This window comes from Chenopodium album, chromosome 1 (genome assembly GCF_948465745.1).
Source record: "Chenopodium album chromosome 1, dcCheAlbu1.1, whole genome shotgun sequence".
In the NCBI taxonomy this organism is placed as follows: domain Eukaryota; kingdom Viridiplantae; phylum Streptophyta; class Magnoliopsida; order Caryophyllales; family Amaranthaceae; genus Chenopodium; species Chenopodium album.
The window spans coordinates 68,062,982-68,083,922 of record NC_137834.1 but is presented as its reverse complement, the minus strand read 5'-3'; the positions used below and the strand labels follow the sequence as shown (position 1 = coordinate 68,083,922).

Below are 20,941 nucleotides of genomic sequence, written 5' to 3'. Positions count from 1 at the left end.
AAAATAATATGCATATCAAGCAACAATAATAATCAACATCATTAATAATAATATTAATCATAATTAATAATAATAATCAGGTTAAAGCATAGCAAGATCCTAGGCATGATACTAACAAGATTAATAACAAATCCTAGCATGTCACTAAACAATAAAAATCAAAGCTTTAGCCCTAACATGATACTAACATGAATTAATATTAGGAAGAACATAGGAAGCATCATAACAATCATATTTAATATTAAAAATAACCTAGACATGATACTAGGAATATCATAATAACAATGCAAACATGATATCTACATCATAAATCAATTAAAACCCTTAAAGTACTTACTTGGATGCCTCGTACCTCTTTCTAATTACAAAATACACACGTTAGTAACTTCAAGGAAAATAATAAACAAACAATTAAATTAAATAATTGAAAGAGAGATTTGGGACCAAACCCTCAGAAATTAAAACCTTTCACGTCTAGGGCGAAGGCAACTTCGAATATGGCTAAGTGTTTCTAGATCTTGTGAATGCGGAATTTTGTGTTAAAAAGCAAGAAAGAAAGAATGCTAAAGAATACTTGATTATGGAGAATTGGTGAATGAAAGATGAAGATCGTAGATGAATGAATTGTAGATGAATGTTGGTCAATGAAAACGGAGTTTTTGATACGATATTTATAGAGAAAATCATCCAAAAAAGATAATTTAACAAAACAGAGTCTGAAGATCGCAAAACAGCATTGGCGCCAGCCCTGGCTAGTTGGCGCCAGGCACCAGTGGCTAGCGCCAGGCGCCAATGGCTAGCGCCTGGCGCCAATCCTGGTTCCAGGCGCCAAGGCCTGGGGTTGGACGCCAAGCTTGATTTCAACGCGTTTTCAAAAATCCGATAAGTTTACCGTACTGGAGGATAAAATAATATAATTTCTTCGAAAATGCTATTTGATCTTGATTAAAACTCTGAAGAGTCCTAATTGAATTAGAAATGATGAGAACCTTCTAGAATGTTCTAGAAGACTAAAACCATTCCTAATTGCATTAGGAATGATAAATCATATTAGGCCCTCCCCTAGATCATTGGGCCGTACATAAAGCTCAAACCGGACCCAGTTTAGTAAATTGGCCATAATTTCCTCAATATTCATCGGAATTGGGCTTATAATATATCGTTGGAAAGGTCTTTGCAAGCCCCATCCAACTACACCACTATTGGACCCATATCATGGACCAACCAAACTGGATTGGCTGTTTTCTTAAAATAAAGTTTTCCAAAACAGGGAGAATAGAAAAGAGATAAAACTTTCCGCAACACTAGACCTTTCCACACTTTTGTTTCATTCGATTATGATTCGACATGAAAGACACTCATCACCGGGTTTGGTTTTGGGGAGACACAAATGGGTGTCTACAGGCACGAAGCCCAAAACTCCTTCTAATCCACTACATGGCCGGCCACCTAGAGTGATGAGGCCCATGATGGGCCTCGTCCTCTAATGCTCGATCTAGCCCCTTTGTGTGACCTTATAGGATCCGTCCAATTGGGCTTTGGGCTATTTTACTAGTCCAAAGATCGTTAGTACCTCTAGCTATGGCAAAACGACGACCCAAATGTACGAACTTTATTATCTCCATAATTTGATCCAATTATATATCTAGTAATTGCACACGACGAAGACATAACTCCTTCAATCTCCCACTTGTCTAAGACAAGGGTGCAATATTCAAATTCCTTAAGTCAATATATGTGTCGATTTGATAATATGATTGCATCACATGTCGAGATCATATTAATCTACAAATCGTTTCTTGAAATCTGAGTTAGAATTACAAAACCAAATGATTACTGTGTAATGCATTTGAACGCGGCCACGTATTTTCTGAATTCTCCCTCTTCAAGCGGCCATGACACATTTCCTAATTTAATAGGTAGACTCTATCCAATCTTGTGGAAACATGACTCCCACTCAACTTCTGAAATAACCGGGAAACACCCTTTATAATCTCCAGTTACGGCTAGACGTTTGAGTGTACCACAGTCACAACATCCATTGAATGAAATCAATGTTCCACTCATGTCAAAGGAATCCACTAATATATACGAAAGCTCTATACTTGAACTTCAAAGTAGGTCAATAGTTCGATCATGCATCATTCATGCATATCCAAGTGATTGACCAAGCATCACTATGCCCCTATAGCCCATGAAACTGCGCTATCCAATCAATCTTACATGCTAGTTCTTTTATTGAAATCATTTATGTCCACTTTAATGATCTCGAACTAGGAACTTTAAATAATATATGAATTTTGTTCACCTGTGGGGTTTCAATTCACCAGGTCATCAACCTGATGAGCCCATCAATTCATAATTATTTTGGACATTTTATTTAATTTCCAAAACCATAATTAAATAAGAGAAATAATAATTTCTATTTTAAACATAATTCTGCAAATTGATGCATTTCTCATGTAATATGTTTTCTCAAAACATATACAACTTAAATTACATAACTTGCTTCAATCCTAGGACTTTAATATGACTCTCATATCTTAGTCCATGGAAGGGGTTTAGTGATTTCTCACTCATAATAAAACTTTTCAGAACACGACCTTCCGCTGGTCAATGATCTCATAATAGAGGTCTTATATCCTTTTGTTTGGATTTGTGATGTGACTCTGGATCCTTTGTTCTTGGGCAAAGGTGACCTGTTAGTCACATAACATTTTAATCCAAACCTCCTCTGTAACTATCTGACTATAGTTTAATACGCATATTCTGACATTGAGTATGCAACAGTGCTCTGCTTTGAACTTTTCAAGCTCACTGTCCTTTTCCATTCAGACACAAACATGCATTTAGATCACCATCTAGAATCATATATGCCTGTTTGGAAAACTAGCATTCTTGTAACCTTTTGACAACTTGCTTAAAGTATCATTTAACACAATAGCTAGAAATATCCCTTTTAGTGCTTCTCAAGTACTCAAGGACTTTTCTTGGTAATTCTCCATATGCTTATTCTGAATTTGCTTGAAACCTGCTACACATGCACAAGTCATATGCAACATCTTGCTTTGTACATTTCATGGCACATGTTATGGATCCTTTTGTAGAAGCATAAGGGACATTATCCATACAACTCAACTCTTTTAGCTTTTGAAGGCACTGAGTCTTACTGAGTGTAATACCATGAGACATGGGAAGACATCCTCTCTTAGAGTCTTGCTTCATGAACTTGTCAAGATCCTTATCAACACAAGTCTCTCGATTCATTCTAATCATTCTTCAAGATTTACTTCATGGATCTTAATTCCCAATATGTACTCAACATCTCCTAAGTCTATCATATTGAAACAATCTTTCTAACCACTGCTTGACTTATTCAAGCATTGATATATCATTTCATATGAACTGTATGTCAACTACATACTAGACTAAAAGGCCAATTACTCCCACTAAACTTCTTGTTTCTACAAGAATTCTTTCGTTCTACTAAGGAAATCAAACTGTTTGATTGCCTCATCAAAACGAATGGTCCAACTCCTTAATGCTTACTTCAATTCATAAATGAATTTCTGAAGTTTGCAAAACTTTCTAGGAATTTCTGGATTTCAAAACTCTTAGGATGTATCATATACATTCTCACCATCAAGAACATTTCATGAAAGCGATTTTGATATCCATAACTAGAATAATCCGAATAGGCTTACCCAACTAATAGGTTTGACCCTATTTGTAAGACTATTATAGACTAACACATTTTTACAAACATGGAGTCCATACTGGATTTCATGGCTTTAAGCCATTTCCTGAGTTGGCATTTATCCAAAGCTTGATTGTAGGGCATGGATTCTAACCATTCCAATAGGAAAATTTTAGAATCCACTTCTTCTCAGAATTTCAACAAACTGTTTGTTTTGATCCCAAGTAACCTACGATAGGTATGAGCGACAATAGAATTATTCTCTTCAACTCTTTGAAGCCTTTCATTCTTGTGGGACGATAGAAGTCTCGCTAGTGGAATTAGCTTGCTTCGACACATGGTTTTTCAAATTAGCTGATTTCATATGCCTTCGTCTCTGATGTAGTGTTATCCACATCCATTTGTTGCTCGTCTCGAATCTCATCGAGATCTAACTTTACTCCCACTTGGCTTTGTAGGAAGACATTCTTTCTATAAAGACACTATCGCGAGCAACAAACACTTTGTTTCTACGCGATTGTAGGAATAATACCTCTTAGTTTCCATGAGAAAAAACCCATGAAGAACTAATTTTTTGATTTAGGGTGTATTATGTTATCTTTGTAAACATTTTACATTGATTTCATAACCCTTAATCCTGTTTAGAAAAGATAACTTTTGGAACATTTCCAAATCATAACTCTTATGACATCTTTTCTACTGCTTTGGTTAAGTTTCCTGTTTAGTTTATTCGCAATTGTTGTTGTTCTAATGCATATCCTCAAAACGATATTTGTAAATCATTAAAATTTGGATCGAACAATGGCAAGCAAAGTTTGATTCCTTCTTCATAAACATACAATTTAATTGTAATGTTTCTGGATTGTGAATTTAATTCAACAATTCCCTTTAGATGATCAATCCTTTTGAGTTAAATATTTATCACAACAATCATATTGTGGTGTTAAATTGTTTATCTCAAACTGATTTTACATTTCATTTTTGGAATTTTGAACTCTTCAATGTTTCCAAGCTTTACTTCATTAAGTAATTATCGAAATATTTACTTAAATCGTTAGTAAAAGCGATGAAATAGTTAAATCCCTTTGCTAGTTTTGAACTTATTGATTCACATACATCATATGTATGAGTACCAAAAGGTCATTTTAGCTTCTTTTACCCTTTCTACTAAAAGGCAACTTGATCATCTTAACTTATCAAGCATGACTTCTAATTCTCAAGTGATTCATAATCATATAAGAATGAGAGTCCATCCATAACTTTGGATGTGCAAATGGTTAATGTGACCTAACTTTACTTGTTATAAGTAAGTGTACTTTGAATCATCTAAATCTTATTTTGTGATCTACTTATATCAATGTCATAAAACAAAATTAACTCAAATCTAGCAAAATGAAAACAATTTATTACCTTGGTCATGGATCAACACTTGTCCAAGCCAAGTAAACCAAATTCAGAATTCAAAACAAGAAAACCGAAATATTGTCTCATCAAAACTGGAAATTGTTCTAAAATCATGATAAACTAATCAAAATTTAAAAATATGAATCTATCTCTGGTCACTCAAATACTTCTAGTGTACCTTCAAGCTCCATTTCCATGCTAGCTTCACTTATTTGCAGTTCCTGCGCAACATCACTATGTTAAGCACTGCAACTTGGTATCATATACCTAAGTGAAAGTTAAAATGTTTATAACATTATACCTGAGGTTGATGCTCCATTCTTCTTGAGGAAGTCATGGTATTTCTGCAATTTCGCTTCCAATGCCCCTTCTTCTTGCAGTAAAAGCATTCACTTTCACTTGCAGCCTTGGGCTTTGGAGTCGTCTTAGGCTTTTCAGGAGCCTTGGCAACTTGCTTGCCTTTGCTCTTGGCACTAGCCTTTTGCCCCTTCTTCTTGAATCCCTTTCCCTTTTGAATCATAAGAACTTCCTTCTTAGGTTCCTTAGGGATTTGTTTCTCAGCACTAACCAACATTGCATGCAATTGATTCATAGTCTTTGCAGTGGCAGTCATGTTAAAATTCATGATAAACTGGTTAAAACTTTCTGGTAGTGAATGGAGAATGATGTCTGTTGCCAAATCATCACTGTATGGGTGCCCCAGTTTTTCCATACTTTGAATTAGGCCGATCATTTTGAAAACATGATCATGAACTGTGGCTCCCTTCTCCATCCTACAATCCAGAATCTCACGATGGAGCTCATACCTTTCAACTCTAGCTTGTTTCTTAAACAAAGCTTTGAGTTCTTGCATGATTGAGTAGGCATCCTGGTCCTCAAAACGCTTTTGAAGACTAGGCTCCATGGTAGCAATCATTAAGCAAGTGATAGGTATAGCTCTGTCATGAGCTTCCTTGTGCTTCTTGATCTCTGCCGCAGTTGGATTTTCTGACAGAGGTCCTGGTAATGGGGTATCAATGATATCCTCTTTACCCTCAGATTTCAGAACAAGTCTTAACATCCTTTCCCAAGTGGAAAAGTTCTCCCCTGTCAACCTATCCTTCTCAAGGAATGGTCGAAGGTTGTAAACGTTGTTGTCATTGTGATTACGGCTACCCATCTATGTCAAAATAAGGCAAAGTTTAATAATTATGTTTAATTTCAAATTAAAGTACCATAAACGCATTCATTTGGTAACTTTAAAACACTTTATTCAATAATTAATTGATCCCAATTGAATTTTAAGTGATTCCAAGATCCTTTATTTGTGCAATAATTGACCGGACTGAGGCCCTACCATCAACCATTACATTTTCAAGGTGAGTAAACTCTTTACTGATTACAACTCTTGTAACTCTTGGTTGAATAATTAATCATCACATGCTTAATTATTACCCTTAGCTTCAAGGTTCTAAACTCTTTAGGTAACCTTGTTGACCACAGCCAATTAAAAGTGTAAAACGTGATTTACCCCCACTCCCCAAAGATAAAATATGACACTCAGCTGAGGCATGACCCATCATAAAATATCAAAGGTTTCATCGGGTTTTTAATTGGAAAAGCTATCTCAATATTTCTGGGATCTAGATTTATTATGTTGTGATTATTTAGTGAACTCTAGCGCATCATCAAACAACATAAATAAAATCTAACATGCATAATCTACTAATGCATAAATAAAACATGACATAGTATGGCCCCTTAATCCTAAGAAAACTAATAAAGCAAAAGCTCCCACTTGAACCTTCATGGATCTCATCCATCTTGCTCCTTTGGGCCTCCACTCCATGGATTCTTGGATTAACTGCAACCTGTAATTCTATTCTATTCTATCTACTACTTAAATAAAATAAAATAAATTACAAAAATACTTAACGGTACGCAGACCGTATTTAGATTACAAAAATACGAAACGATGCGTTTAGAATCTATGGGCCATACTAGTCTATATAGCAATATATAACATCATATATTATAAAATGCCATATATTAAATCACTCATCATGCTTTCCTAAACTACAACATCGAATGTTCACAGTAAATGAAACATGGCTCCTAAAATATCTCATATTTTAATTAATTAATTACTGTAATTAGATAATATCATATATTATTCACGACTGTTTATTAAATATCATATACTTAATTTAGTCGTGAGATAGAATCAAATCATATTTTAATCTAGAAAGATAAATCATATTTAATCTTCCATGATTATCCTAACAAATTTAGGAGATTCTATCCTAATTATTAGCCAATCAAATAATTTTAAAATCAATTATATCCTAATCTAATTATGGGATAATCACATTATTTAAATCAATTATTATCCTTTTGGAATATGCTCAGAATATCCTAGTCAATCTTATCCAAAATTAACTACTTTAATTAGGATAATTACCAATTTAACAACTTTAAATATGGATAATATCAAATATAACAACTCTTGAATATTTGATTTTATCCTAAAATAAAAGATTTTATCCAAATAAAACCAACTTTATCTTTTAAAATAAATGATCATATTTTCAAAATATTTTATCTTATCCAAAATAAAACTGATTTTATCTCAAAATAATTCACAATTATCTTGAAATAATTTTAAAATAAGATAATTAAAAAAAAAAAATTTTTTTGAAAGAACCGTGACTGCACGGTTGCTGCCCACCGTGGTTGGCTAGCCAGAGCTAGCCACGGTGGCTGGCTGCTTTGCAGCAGCCACTGCCGCAAGGCAGCAGCAACCAGCAGCCACGGCAGCAGCGTGCAACGCTTGCATAGCTGCTGCCTCAGCCACCAAGACCGCCGCCCTCCCCTTCCCCTCCCTCTTGGACCGCCACCTGGTCGGCAGCCGCGGCTGCCGGCCACCTAAAACAGTTTTTTTTTTTTTTTTTTTTTTGTGTTTTAATTTAATTAAAATAACACTTATTAAAATTAAATTAAATCAGTCCAAAAGATTAAAATTAAATCACATTTAACTTTAAAATTAGGGTTCTTCATAAAATTAATCCCAATTTAATTCTAACTTTTAAAATTAAATTGATGATCATACACAAAACATTTTTATGCATAAATCAATCCGATTAAAATTATGAATCATAAAATAAATCGAATTAAATCAAAATCAAGCACAAAAATCATATTTTAGGGCTAGGATTTTCGAAAAATTCGAAATTTAGGGTTATAGGATTCGAAAATTTCGAACAATTAGGGCTAAAATTCGCTTCATGGCTATTTTGAGCATAATTAAATCACATTTAATCAATTCCAAAAGTTTAATCATATTAAATATAATAATTGAACCATAATTAAATTAATTTCTCCCTCTTAATTGATTATAAAATTAATGTGGACATCAAATAATCGTATTATTATGATCTAGCGCGTTCATGCAAGAGGCTAACTGATACCACTGTAGGGGTTTATAGGTACTACGCAGCGGAAATAAACATGAATCATATTCAATCTAGTACCAATCCCAAGAATCACATGCATAACACACAAGACACATAATCATACCTTTGACGCGTGAATTCCACGAAGCTATTCGACAGGCAAATCAGGGAGAGAATATAGCCCCAAGCGTTGCTCCTCTACTTAGTCCACGAGATTCGAACGAGTCGTCCACCAATACTAGATTGGTCGAGTGATTGAGGAAAACCGCGATCACCACCTTTATGGAAAACCGACCACCGCACGAACCACCACCACCGTGACACACCACCGGCGCCTAGGAGGAGGAGAGAGCCGTGAGAGAGAGGACTTTGAGAGGGTTGAGTTTCGTGTTTGCTAATTCGGGTTTGATCACACTGATCAGTTAATTGCTACTTTCTGCAAACCTAGGCACCTAGTTTATTTATAATCTCATTATAATTAGACTAGGGCACGAAGCCCAAAACTCCTTCTAATCCACTACATGGCCGGCCACCTAGAGTGATGAGGCCCATGATGGGCCTCGTCCTCTAATGCTCGATCTAGCCCCTTTGTGTGACCTTATAGGATCCGTCCAATTGGGCTTTGGGCTATTTTACTAGTCCAAAGATCGTTAGTACCTCTAGCTATGGCAAAACGACGACCCAAATGTACGAACTTAATTATCTCCATAATTTGATCCAATTATATATCTAGTAATTGCACACGACGAAGACATAACTCCTTCACATGTGTCACTGAAATTAAAAAAAGAAAAATAAAGAATTTACCTTATGTTCAATTTATCGGTCAAAAGGAGCTAATAGAAGAAGATTTCCTATAAAGGTGGGATTATTAACACCGAACTGGTAAAAGGTGAGATTATTAGAATCAATTTTTTCTTTTTTTTTAATAATTAAATTATTAAATAAATTTTTTTTCTTTAAAAATATCCCAATAGCCCCAACCACTCCCCCAGCCCCAACCACCTTGCCCCCCACCGCCGGCCGTGCCCAGGCCACCCTCAGCTCCTCTGGCGCCGACTCTCCTTCTCCTTGCCCATCCCCTTATGGCGTCTCTCCTCCTTATGAACCACTGATCTCCTTTCCTCTCCTACGAAACCCCTTAAAACAACCCTCATTGGTGTCGTCCGCCGATCTCAACCACCCAATCCCCTTCCCCTGTCGCTCGACCCAACCACCTAATCTCCCTCCCATGGCCACCTTCCTCTCCCCATTCCCCTCCCTTTCCACTCCATTTTCCGATCAACCCCCTACTGACTAAATACTGGCTAACCCGAAACCCACAACCCCTTACTCGAAACCATCTCGCAATAGCCTCCCTCCTTGAACACTCCCAAAATTGCGTCATCGTTCAACTCGGTTGCTCCAAACCCGATTATCTCACTACTTCCTCCGATGACCTTCAAATCTTGCACATAAATTCAAATTCCAACTATGTTGAGCTCAAATCTCTTTGTAATGGATATAAAAATTTCGAGTATTGTTATGGTTTTTGCTTTGGTTTCGGCTGATGGGTTTGTTAGGATTTAGGCCAGGAGCAGGGGAATTGGGTGGTGGTTTCAACTGGGCGGAAGGGTAGTGGTCAAGGTGGTGATAGAGACACTGGCGCTGTGAAAGAGAGAGAAGAAATGACCGGTGGGGGCGATGGCGACACCAAGGTTGTGGGTAGATAGGGGCTGGGTTAGGGGAAAGGGGAAGAAGTGAGTTGTGGGTTTTTTTTAAACGGGAATTAATAAACATAAGTAATAACTACTTCCTCTGTCCCTTTATTAGAAGTCTATTTCTCTTTATTTGTGAGTAATAAATATTAGAAATAGATTTTTAATAAAGGAACGGAGGGTGTAATTAAAGTACATTGGAAAGTTAAATTAACATTGGGTATGCAAAAAAGTAGAGAGAAAAAGTAATAAATGTACATTGAAAACAAAAATTTACATGGAAAAGTTAAAGTTGCACAAATATTGTTGCAAATTGGAGGGAATTTTGGTAAAAAAAATTAATATTAATAGTACTTGAAAAAAAGCATATGAGACTATCATTTTGAGACTTCAAATTGGCCATAAGAGACAGAGGGAGTATTTCCTTAAAATGCTTAACTAATGTTACCACTAGTGGATTTTAGATCTTGTATTATTGCTTACCAGAATTATAACTTGTTTTTCTCCATAGTTGTATTAGGTTCATCACTTGGGGCTGTGGTTTTGGTCACTTTAATCGTCATCGTCATTTGTGCAAAACGAAGACAACAAACAAAAAGATTTACAGCTCTGTGGAATAAAGGGAATGCAATGAACCAAAATGTGGAAGCTTTTCTAAAAAGCTATGGATCTTTAGCCCCAAAAAGATACAGCTATGGAGAGATAAGGAAAATGACCAGTAATTTCAAAGACAAACTTGGTGAAGGAGGCTACGGTGCTGTTTACAAAGGAAACCAACATGACAGTCGTTTGGTGGCCGTAAAGAAGTTAAAGAAGTTGAAAGGTGATGGAGATGATTTTATCAACGAGGTTGTAAGCATGGGTAGAACTAATCATGTCAACATTGTGACCCTCTTAGGCTTTTGTTTTGAAGGAAACAAACGAGCTCTTGTCTTTGAGTTCTTGCCCAACGGATCTCTTGAAAAGTTTATATATAGTTCAGCAAGTGGTCAGTCGTTGCCATCAAATACATTATACAGCATTGCGGTTGGAATTGCCAAGGGACTTGACTACTTGCATAGAGGTTGTAATACGCGAATTTTACACTTTGACATTAAGCCTCATAATATACTTCTTGATGAAGAGCTCCGTCCAAAGATTTCAGACTTTGGTTTGGCTAGATTGTGTCCTCCAAAGGACAGTTTGATATCGATGTCAGAAGCAAGAGGGACAATCGGTTACATTGCACCAGAAGTTTTCTGCAGAAATTTTGGTGGTGTTTCTCACAAGTCAGATGTTTATAGCTATGGAATGATGCTCCTAGACATGGTATGTGGTCGGAACAATATAGTTGTTGAAGCACAACGTACCAGTGATATGTATTTTCCTGATTGGATATATCGTCGATTGGAGCTTAGGGATGAGATTAAGAATGATGGGATAATAGATGATGATGAAGCAAAACAATTACAAAGAAAGATGATTTTGGTGGGGTTATGGTGTATACAATCATATCCTTCAAATCGACCACCAATGAACAGAGTTCTAGAAATGCTAGAAGGTCAACTTGAGTCACTACAAGTGCCACCAAAGCAACATCTATCATCTCCTTCGAATCCCATTTTCGATTCTTCCGAAAATTCTATGTTAAGCATGGGAAACTAGATTCTACAAGGCTTGCAACCTTTAACTAAAACTTAATTTTACTAGCTGGGTGGTGTTGCTAAACTAGAAGCCAAGATTATCATGAACACATTTTAAATTTTGCTATATATCCTTTAAGCTAAAATTTTGAACTTTCTAATGAAAAGAGGTCTGCTAGACTCTGAAGAAAGAGTCAATGCTGAGACAAAGTACAATGTGAGCTCATTAACTTCCCTTTATATTTCTTCTATTCTTTGCCTTTTTTGCATTTAGCGTGGGAAAATAGAGTACCCTAAAAAAGAACCAAATCTAAATCCAAGGGATAAAACAATACTGCAGAGTGTTAAACCATTTCCTCTTTTGAAGTGATGCTTGGCTTAACTAAACCATTTGAGAAAAACTAAACAGCTAAACTAATATTGACAAATCAAAAACAATTGTGCCAAATCCTGAATTCTCCTTCCTCCTAATGGCAACATCCTATGCAATAGTTTGATTGTGTATTGTGGCTAATGCTTCCACCACCTCCACAATGCAGTCCCCATCAATAGAAATTATTGAAATATATACTAAAGATGAAGTATAAAACTGTAGTAGTGTTATTAAGTCTAAAACAAAAAGATAGCAGATAAAATGGCACACAAAATCCAATCAGTATGAGCTTGTGAACATATTCCATATCAAATCATTCTATGATATAACTTCAAGAAACATTCAGAGAATAAAACATAAATAACATTACTATGGTCAGACTAGGAAAATGTCAATAATGGTATCTAAATTACAGTACCTTTCATTTATCCTGAACCGAAACAAGGCTGCCAATTAATAATTCCATTCCCCTTCTATTGCCTCCCTTTGGCAGCTCATGTGTCGCGATTCTTTTAACATCTTTGCACTCCAAATCGTACCAACAATAATCCCCTTCTTATACCTCTAACAAAATTCTTCTATCATCTTTCATGTAAACAAAATGTCTTATCAAATTAGGAAAAATTGAGTTTATAAATCCCAACTTTGGGCGGTTTACTATGAAAAATCTCAACTATTCATTATCCCTCAAAAATCCCAACTTTGATACCCATCTTCTTTTAAAGGTCCCAGATGACCGGTTACCTGAAGAGAAGGTTAACTCATTTTTTCTAAAAAAAAAATGCCACTTGTCAGAATTTTAGTGGTCCAAAAAATAAAATTATTTTTTTAAAATCTGATTTTTTCAAAAAAAAAAAATTAAATAAAATAAACAACCCAGCCCCCACCCCATCCCGGAAAACACCTCACCCCCACCCCAACCCGCCGGATATCCGCTCCCCATCCCCGAAAACCCCTCCCCCTTGGCCGAAAAACGACGCCCACCCTTCCCCCACCCCCGATAATCCCTCCCTATCGCTGGAATCCGGCGAAAAACCCTCCCCCCACCCATCGCGAAACCCTCCCATCCTAAACCGTAAAACCCCATCCCAAAACCCCACCCTCAAAATCGCCCCCCTCCCTTCCCCACTCATGAAATCGTCCCATGGTTGGGGAAGGGGAAGGGGGTGTTTTCGAAGGTGGGGGTTAGGGGAGGGGTGTTTTTCGGGTTAGGGGGGTTAGTGGGTGGGTTTTGCGAGGGTGGGAGGAGGGTAAGGGGTGGGTTTCGAGGGTGGGAGAGGATTGGTCGTCGAAATCCGGCGACGGGGAGGGGCTATCCGACGGGTAGGGTGTGGGTAAGGTGTTTTCCGGGATGTGGTGGGGGCTGCTGTTTTAATTTTTTTTTGGTTTTTTTAGTTTTTTTTAATTAATTTTTTTTAGTTTTTTATTTAATTATTTTTTGACCAATCCCGTGTTGACACGTGGATTGTAACCTAAAGTAATAGGTTTGGTGACCTGTTGGGATCTTTAAAAGCAAATGGGTATCAAAGTTAGGATTTTTGAGGAATAATGCATAATTGGGATTTTTTCATAGTAAATCGCTCAAAGTTAGGATTCACTACAAGAAAAATCTCTTTTCGTAGCGATTATTTCGTAGCGATTGAACATTCGCTACAATATGCAAGTATGTTTGTGAATTAATTAAGGATGTCGTATCATTTTTACAATCGCCATGGTTTTCCTATATTAAATCGATACGGAAAACATAATAATACATATCCACACTATTTTTACACATTTATATAATTTTGAGAAATCGTATCATTTACAATCGTCACTAAATCCTAAAAATCGATACGAAAAGCCTTTTCAACACTAGATATATAAATATTGTTTGACAAAGAATACATAAAATATGTCATAGCTTATTGGTGAAACATGTAATATAAGAGTTTGAGGTTGCATGTTCGAATCTTGTAAAGATCATACGCATGTTTTTTTTTTGAAGAAAATTAGTTAAACATTTATAGCGATTGTAATCGCTACAATAATCACCACGATTGGATGTAGTTTTTCGTATCGATTATTGAGGCCAACCCCAGTGATATTGAAAACCACTACTAAAGGCTAAGGCAACGGGGGATATTGCATCGAATGACCATTCGTTGGGAAAGATTTTTGTTGCAATTACAATCGATACTAAAGGTTAAAATAATAGCTACGAAAAGGTTATTTTCTTGTAGTGATTTATAAACTCAATTTTTTCATCTATCTATATCTATCTATCTATCTATCTATATATATATTATACTAAAAGACAAGCGCCTCAATGTGAGGATGACAAATGTCACTCTCTCATTGGCTTATCTTATGTATAAAATATATTTATATAATTACTGTTTGCATATTCAAGCATAGTTATTTTTGTTAAACTTCAAACAATAAAAGCAAGTTTCTATACATGCATAAGATTTTCATGATTTCCTAACATAAATATTGATTTAATTTTTTTTATAATAAATATATACTTTCCAATACTACAAATAATCCATAAAGTCTTTCCAATCTTTATTTATAGTCAAGTTAAAGAATAATAACTAATTTGAAGCAATATGATTAAAGTGGCATAATTAAGGAAACAAATATTTCGTATTTTGAAAGGCTAATATTTTTTTTTTATGAAAATTAAATAAAATCGATAGAATTTAGTTTGACGTCAATTATGAAATCAATACAAACATTTAAAAAAAAAATCAGATGTACAATAAAATATTGTCTCGTGCAATAAAATATTGAAATCAATACTAATAATATCATCACAAACAGCAATAAAAAAATCAGATGTACAATAAAATATTTTAATATTTTCATATACACTTGACCTTTAGTGTTATACTTATAATCCTCAAACCATTGAAGAATCCTCAAAACCTTGTAATCGTCCGTCTTGTTGTCATACCCAAACCTAGATACAACAATACTATGTACTGGAATTGAAGGAAGCTTACGGTGCGAATTTGTGAGAGGATTGTTGTAGGGAATAATTTCAAGCGTTAATCCCCTAGCTTGAACCCCACTGTGATCATACACTAAAGTACGGTGGCGTCCAAAAGGGAAGAAGATAGAGCAAAAGAGTCGCCAACAAGTTTTTTTAGGAACTTGTAAACCGTTCACAAGGTGAAGGTTACACCCCTTAACGATCCAAGAGATCGTCAACTCCATAAGGTCTAGAACCAAATAAGGGTTCGGGGATGATGGTACAAATCCAACCTAAAAGAGATTGAACATGCCCTAATAATAGGCCTCTACTTTATTCTGATCATATTCATGTGCGCTTTCTGACTAACATGCAATCAATAGGATTAACCCTAAATCTGTTTATCTATGTTGGTTGAATATTAATGCACAAATAAAACAATTATTGGCGATCACTTGAATTATAATCAAATTAACCCTAACAAGATTATTAAATATCTTATTAAGTGTGATTACAAGTACCAATTTCCTTTAAACATGCATAAAAGGTGTGATCAAGCAATAACAAAATAAAATATAATATATATCAAGCAACAATAATAATCATAATAATAATAATCATAAATAAAATAATCATCATCAAAATAATAATAATAATAATAATAATATTCATAATCATCATAAATTATAACAATTATAATTATAATCATGTTCATGCTAATATTAAAGCATAATAAAAATAGCAAGATTCTAGGCATGATACTAACAAGATTAATAACAAACCCTATCATGTCACTAAGCAATAAAAATCAAATCTTTAACCCTAACATGATACTAACAATCATAAATATTAGGAAGAACATAGGAAGCATCGTAACAATCATATTTAATATTAAAATTACCCTAGACATGATACTAGGAATATCATAATAACAATGTAAACATGATTTCTATATCATAATATCAATTAAAAACCATTAAAGTACTTACTTTGATGCCTCGTACCTCTTTCTAATAACAAAATACACACGTTAGTAACTTCAAGGAAAATAATAAACAAAACAATTAAATTCAATAATTGAAAGAGAGATTTGGGACCAAACCCTCAAAAATTAAAACCTTTCACGTCTAGGGCGAAGGCAACTTCGAATATGGCTAGGTGTTTCTAGATCTTGCGAATGCGGAATTTTGTATTTGAGAAAAGGCTAGTTTTAGAAAAAGAGAGAGAGAGAATAATCACGCAAAACAGAGCACTTGGCGCACGCAAAACGAGGTTGGCGCACGCAAAACAGAGCTGGAGCCAGCACCAGGCTATTGGCGCCAGGCGCCAATGGCTGGCGTTTGGCGCTGATTTCAGAAATTCACGCGTTTTTGTTTTTATCATATCTTTTGATCCAGAAGTCCAAATAAGGCATATAATATGTCGTTGGAAAGCTATTAAAGTCTAATTTCCAACCCAATTAAAATCAGATTAAAATATTTTGTAGATAAAAATATATGGCCAAAATAGTGGAAGGGTGTCAGTTTTGGATAGAGTTTCATGTCTCATTCATATCTTTTTAGTTATAACTCGGATTTAATATTATAATATATCATTGGAAAGATAATTTCAAGATCTATCCAACCATATAAAATTTGGATAAATATTATGAGGAACGAAAATAAAATCTGAATATTTTCACCTCGTACAAAACAAGGATTCTTAAAAGGAGTAGTTTTATTCAATTTCAAACTCTTTAAAACATAATTATCAATCCTAACTCCATTAGGATTTAAAAGAACCTCCTAGAGTATTCTAAAAGACTACAATCAATCCTAATAGCTTTAGGAATGATAATTAATAATAGGCCCTCCTCTAGATCATTGGGTCGCATATAAAAATCAAATCGGGCCCAGTTTAGTATTTTGGCCATAACTTCCTCGATATTCATCGGAATTGGGCTTATAATATATCGTTGGAAAGGGCTTTGCAATCCCCATCCAAATACACTACTATTGGACCCATATCATGGACCAACCAAGCTGGATTGGCTGTTTTCTTAAAATAAGTTTTCAAAAACAGAGAGAAAAGAAAAAAAATTAAAACTATCCGCAACACTAGACTTTCCACACTTTCGCTTTATTCGATTATGATTCAACGTGAAAGGTACTCATCACCGGGTTTGGTTTTGGGGAGACAAAAATGGGTGTCTACAGAAGCCCCCACTTTGACTGAGTTGGGAGAAACACAAGTTTCGAAAACAAAAGTCAAAGTATCGATAGGGACGGAGAATGATTCAGAACGTTCTGCGATCCTAAACCAATCTTGTAACGCCGATACCTGCAAACTAACGTTAGTTAAACAAATAAAAGAGTTAAGAAACGCATATCTTGCACCGTCGAGCACACGTCTCTGAAAGTAACTGATTATTTTGATGACCTCCTGCAAGCTAGAGAATGTCATCCCGCTTGAAAACTGCTACGCCCGTAACTGCTTCCAAATTAGAATATTGCTTCGCCTTAAACTATCCTCCTCCGCTATGATAGTATTCCACATGCAAGGGAATACCATCGAAGATTGCTTCTCTTGAAACAATCCTCAACTGTTTGTGACAACTTTCCACAATCTAGGGAACGCCACCTTGCTGTTTCGATGTTCACTCGTCTCTGAACAAAGAGCTTCTTTTGGATATGTTCATGCGTCTCTAAACAAAGAGCTTCTTTTTGATATGACTCCAATTTTCGCTGTGATAGTCTTTGAAAAGATCACTGCTTTTATCCTTAATGCTGCTATGCCAGTACATCGGCGCTTTGCTGCTTGTGAACCAGTATGTCGACAATCCTCTTTTATTTTGGGAATAGTTGCCAACACAACTCTTGTATGATGTATGACAATCCAATTTAGGGAAAGTTTTCAATGCTTCGTAACAATCCATCCTTGGAAATGTTGCCACGATGTAGCGACAATCCGTATCTCGGAAAATTTGCCAAAATCCAATTTTTGGAAAAGTTGCCAATGCTTCGTAACAATCTTTCATAAGAACTTTGCTACGATCGACAATCCATGTCTTGGAATATAACTCTTGAAAGAAATCCACCTTGGAAATTTGCCAACGCTATGCGAAAATCCTTTTAGGAAATTATTGCCACTATTGACAATCCGCGTCTTGGAACATTTGCCAAAAAAAAGTCGATCGACAATCCACTTCGGGAAAATTTGCCACTTATTGAAATGAATGACAATCCACGTTGAGGAATCTTTGCCGAAATTTATGATGAGTAGAGACCTACAACAGTCCTTTGGGAAATTTTGACATAGGGAAATGGGTGTATGACAATCCAATCTCGGAAAACTTGCCAAATAGAGAAGGAGCACGACAATCCACGCTTGGAAACTTTGCCAGAGATGGCAATCCAATCTTGGAAAACTTGCCAATGAGTCAATGAATGTATGACAATCCGAACTTGGAAAAACTTGCCAAATAAAGAAGAAGCACGACAATCCACGCTTGGAAACTTTGCCAGAGATGACAATCCAATCTTGGAAAAATTGTCGTTGAAGAAGATGCACGACAATCCATTTTTGGAAATATTGTCAGTTGAGGATGACAATCCAATTTTTAGAAAACTTTTTCGTTTAATAAGAATGCGCGACAATCCATATTTGGAAATATTGTCGTTTAAGTGCTTGCTTTTGAACCAATTGTAATGAGCCAATATTTTAGGCGCTTAAGCTAAGTGAGACGATTTTTTGTCAGGTCAATCACTTACTACGATTGTAATCGAGCCGACTACTAATCATGTCAAATTGCTTAGAGGGGCTAACTGGCGTACCAAGGAACCCGAAATTGCTGCATCAGGTCGAAATCACCTTTCTGAGAGGCTTCGAGCTCTGTCGTTGCTGAGATATTTCTGGCGCCAGGAATTGGAGTAGGGTCCTCCCTATTCTGCTGCACCTGTATTTATTTTGACTATATAACTTTTCCAATCTTTTTAATTATCTTAGGGTTGACCTAAGGTTTAGCATTGCTTGACTCATTGACTTGACACGACTCAAGGTATAAACTTGATTCGTTGATTGACTGACTCGAGGTTGACTCGACTCAAAGTGTTTGACATGTGTGACTCAAATCAAAGTGATATGACATGACATGACTCAATGTGTACATGACTCGTGTGTGCATTGTAATGTGATCGTGCGACTCGAAAATGCCAAAAAAGCAAAAATTTTCCTTCATTTTTGTGGAGGGTACCGACTTTCTCCCGAAAAAGAAAGACGTGAAAAAATAAAGAATCGAAGTTTTCAAATGCATGTTGAATGAGCTTAGTCAAATGTCGTTTGATACTATCTCTCAAGGTGCAAGGATTAATCCATCCTAGGCTATCTCAATGGTTGACTCAATGATGAAAGTATTTGGGTAACTTAGGCACGGAGGCTAAGCACTTCATACTTCGTGATGCAATGATGATTATGATTCATGAGTGATGTTGACATGACAAGGCATGCTTCAACGTTGTGACTTCATGACAAAGGGTTCCTAATGGAAGTATATTTGGTCATGTATGTGTGATGTGTGTGAAAGTGATACTAAAGCTAGGCCGCAAAGGCTAAGTGTGTGGAGAAAATATTATTGAAAAGAGTCAAATGGTGGTGACTCTTAGGCTAGGTAAGCTAATGATATAAGGATCAAGCCCCCAAGTCTAGCTCTAAGTGAAAAGGGATGAGCATAGGAAATCCTTTGATATGATTATGGTGCAAGTGTGTGAATGTGAATATGAATGCATGTTTATTACGCCCGCACCTCGATGTGAGGTTGCCTACGTATCCATTAGGAATCAGGCCGAACGTAGCTCTAGCCAAACCTCGCACAAGTGTGTGTATACCTCAAAAAGGTCTTTTAAGGGTTGTAACGTGGTTAGGCTAAAGGTTATAGAAAAAAGGGTTAAAGGCTCAAGACCCTCGATAAGCCCCCAAGGTATGCAACCTTGCTTTAGCATTTATTTTTTTTAGGCTCAAGACCCTCGATAAGCCCCCAAGGTCTTTTTTTTTTTTATTTTTTTTATTTTTTCTTTAGCATTTATTTTTATTTTTATTCACTCAAGCCCTTTTAGAATTGCATAAGTTACACACCATCCCATCCCAAGGTTAGGTAGATGTAGGTTGAAAAAAGAAAGGTCTATCGTTAGACGAGGATCAAAGTGGCTTATGAATAAAGGATTGTATATTTGAATGGTGAAAGGAGATATGATGTGGCTACAAGGGGTGCCTCAAATCATTGGTATAACTTGTCCTTAATTCGACATGGATTTTTGTTTTTTTTATTTATTTAATGCAATATAATGAAATGATCATATATAAGGAAATAAATGCTCATTTTATTAAAAAGGGAAAAAGGAAAAATCTACAAAATTAATCTAAAAGAAAAGAAAAGGTGCCTATGCTAGATTTATTGGGGAAAGGAAAAAATGAAAAAGAAATAGAAAAAGAGGTCATGAAATCTTGTCGTTGAAACACGCCTCTGTCTTGTGTTGTTTGCTCCGACATCATCAAGTCTTCTCGCTAGCTAGAGGCAATGGAATCTTATTTCCTTCTATGAGATCTTGAATGAGATTTTGAAACCTGTAGCATTCATCAGTAGTATGACCGTTTCCTCGATGGTACTTGCAATAGGAGTTTGGATTCCATCTCGAAGATCGATTTTCTGGTGTTGGATCCTCGGTAGGGCTGATAGGTTTGATTAATCCTCGATCATAGAGACGATCGAAAGCAGCATCGTAAGTCA

General features: G+C 35.8%; 1 protein-coding gene across 1 annotated transcript; it reads left to right on the top strand.

Moving 5' to 3' along the window:
* The first annotated feature begins 10,775 nt into the window (after window positions 1–10,775).
* On the top strand, window positions 10,776–12,046 carry LOC145599585 (LEAF RUST 10 DISEASE-RESISTANCE LOCUS RECEPTOR-LIKE PROTEIN KINASE-like 2.4). The gene has a single exon (XM_081655895.1). The coding sequence runs from the start codon at window positions 10,860–10,862 to the stop codon at window positions 11,871–11,873; it is 1,014 nt and encodes a 337-aa protein (XP_081512021.1). The 5' UTR covers window positions 10,776–10,859; the 3' UTR covers window positions 11,874–12,046.
* The last annotated feature ends 8,895 nt before the right edge of the window (window positions 12,047–20,941 follow it).

What these genes read in the sequence shown, in the direction of transcription:
- LOC145599585 (XM_081655895.1), top strand. Translation starts at nt 10,860, where the DNA reads ATGAACCAAAATGTGGAAGCTTTTCTAAAAAGCTATGGATCTTTAGCC.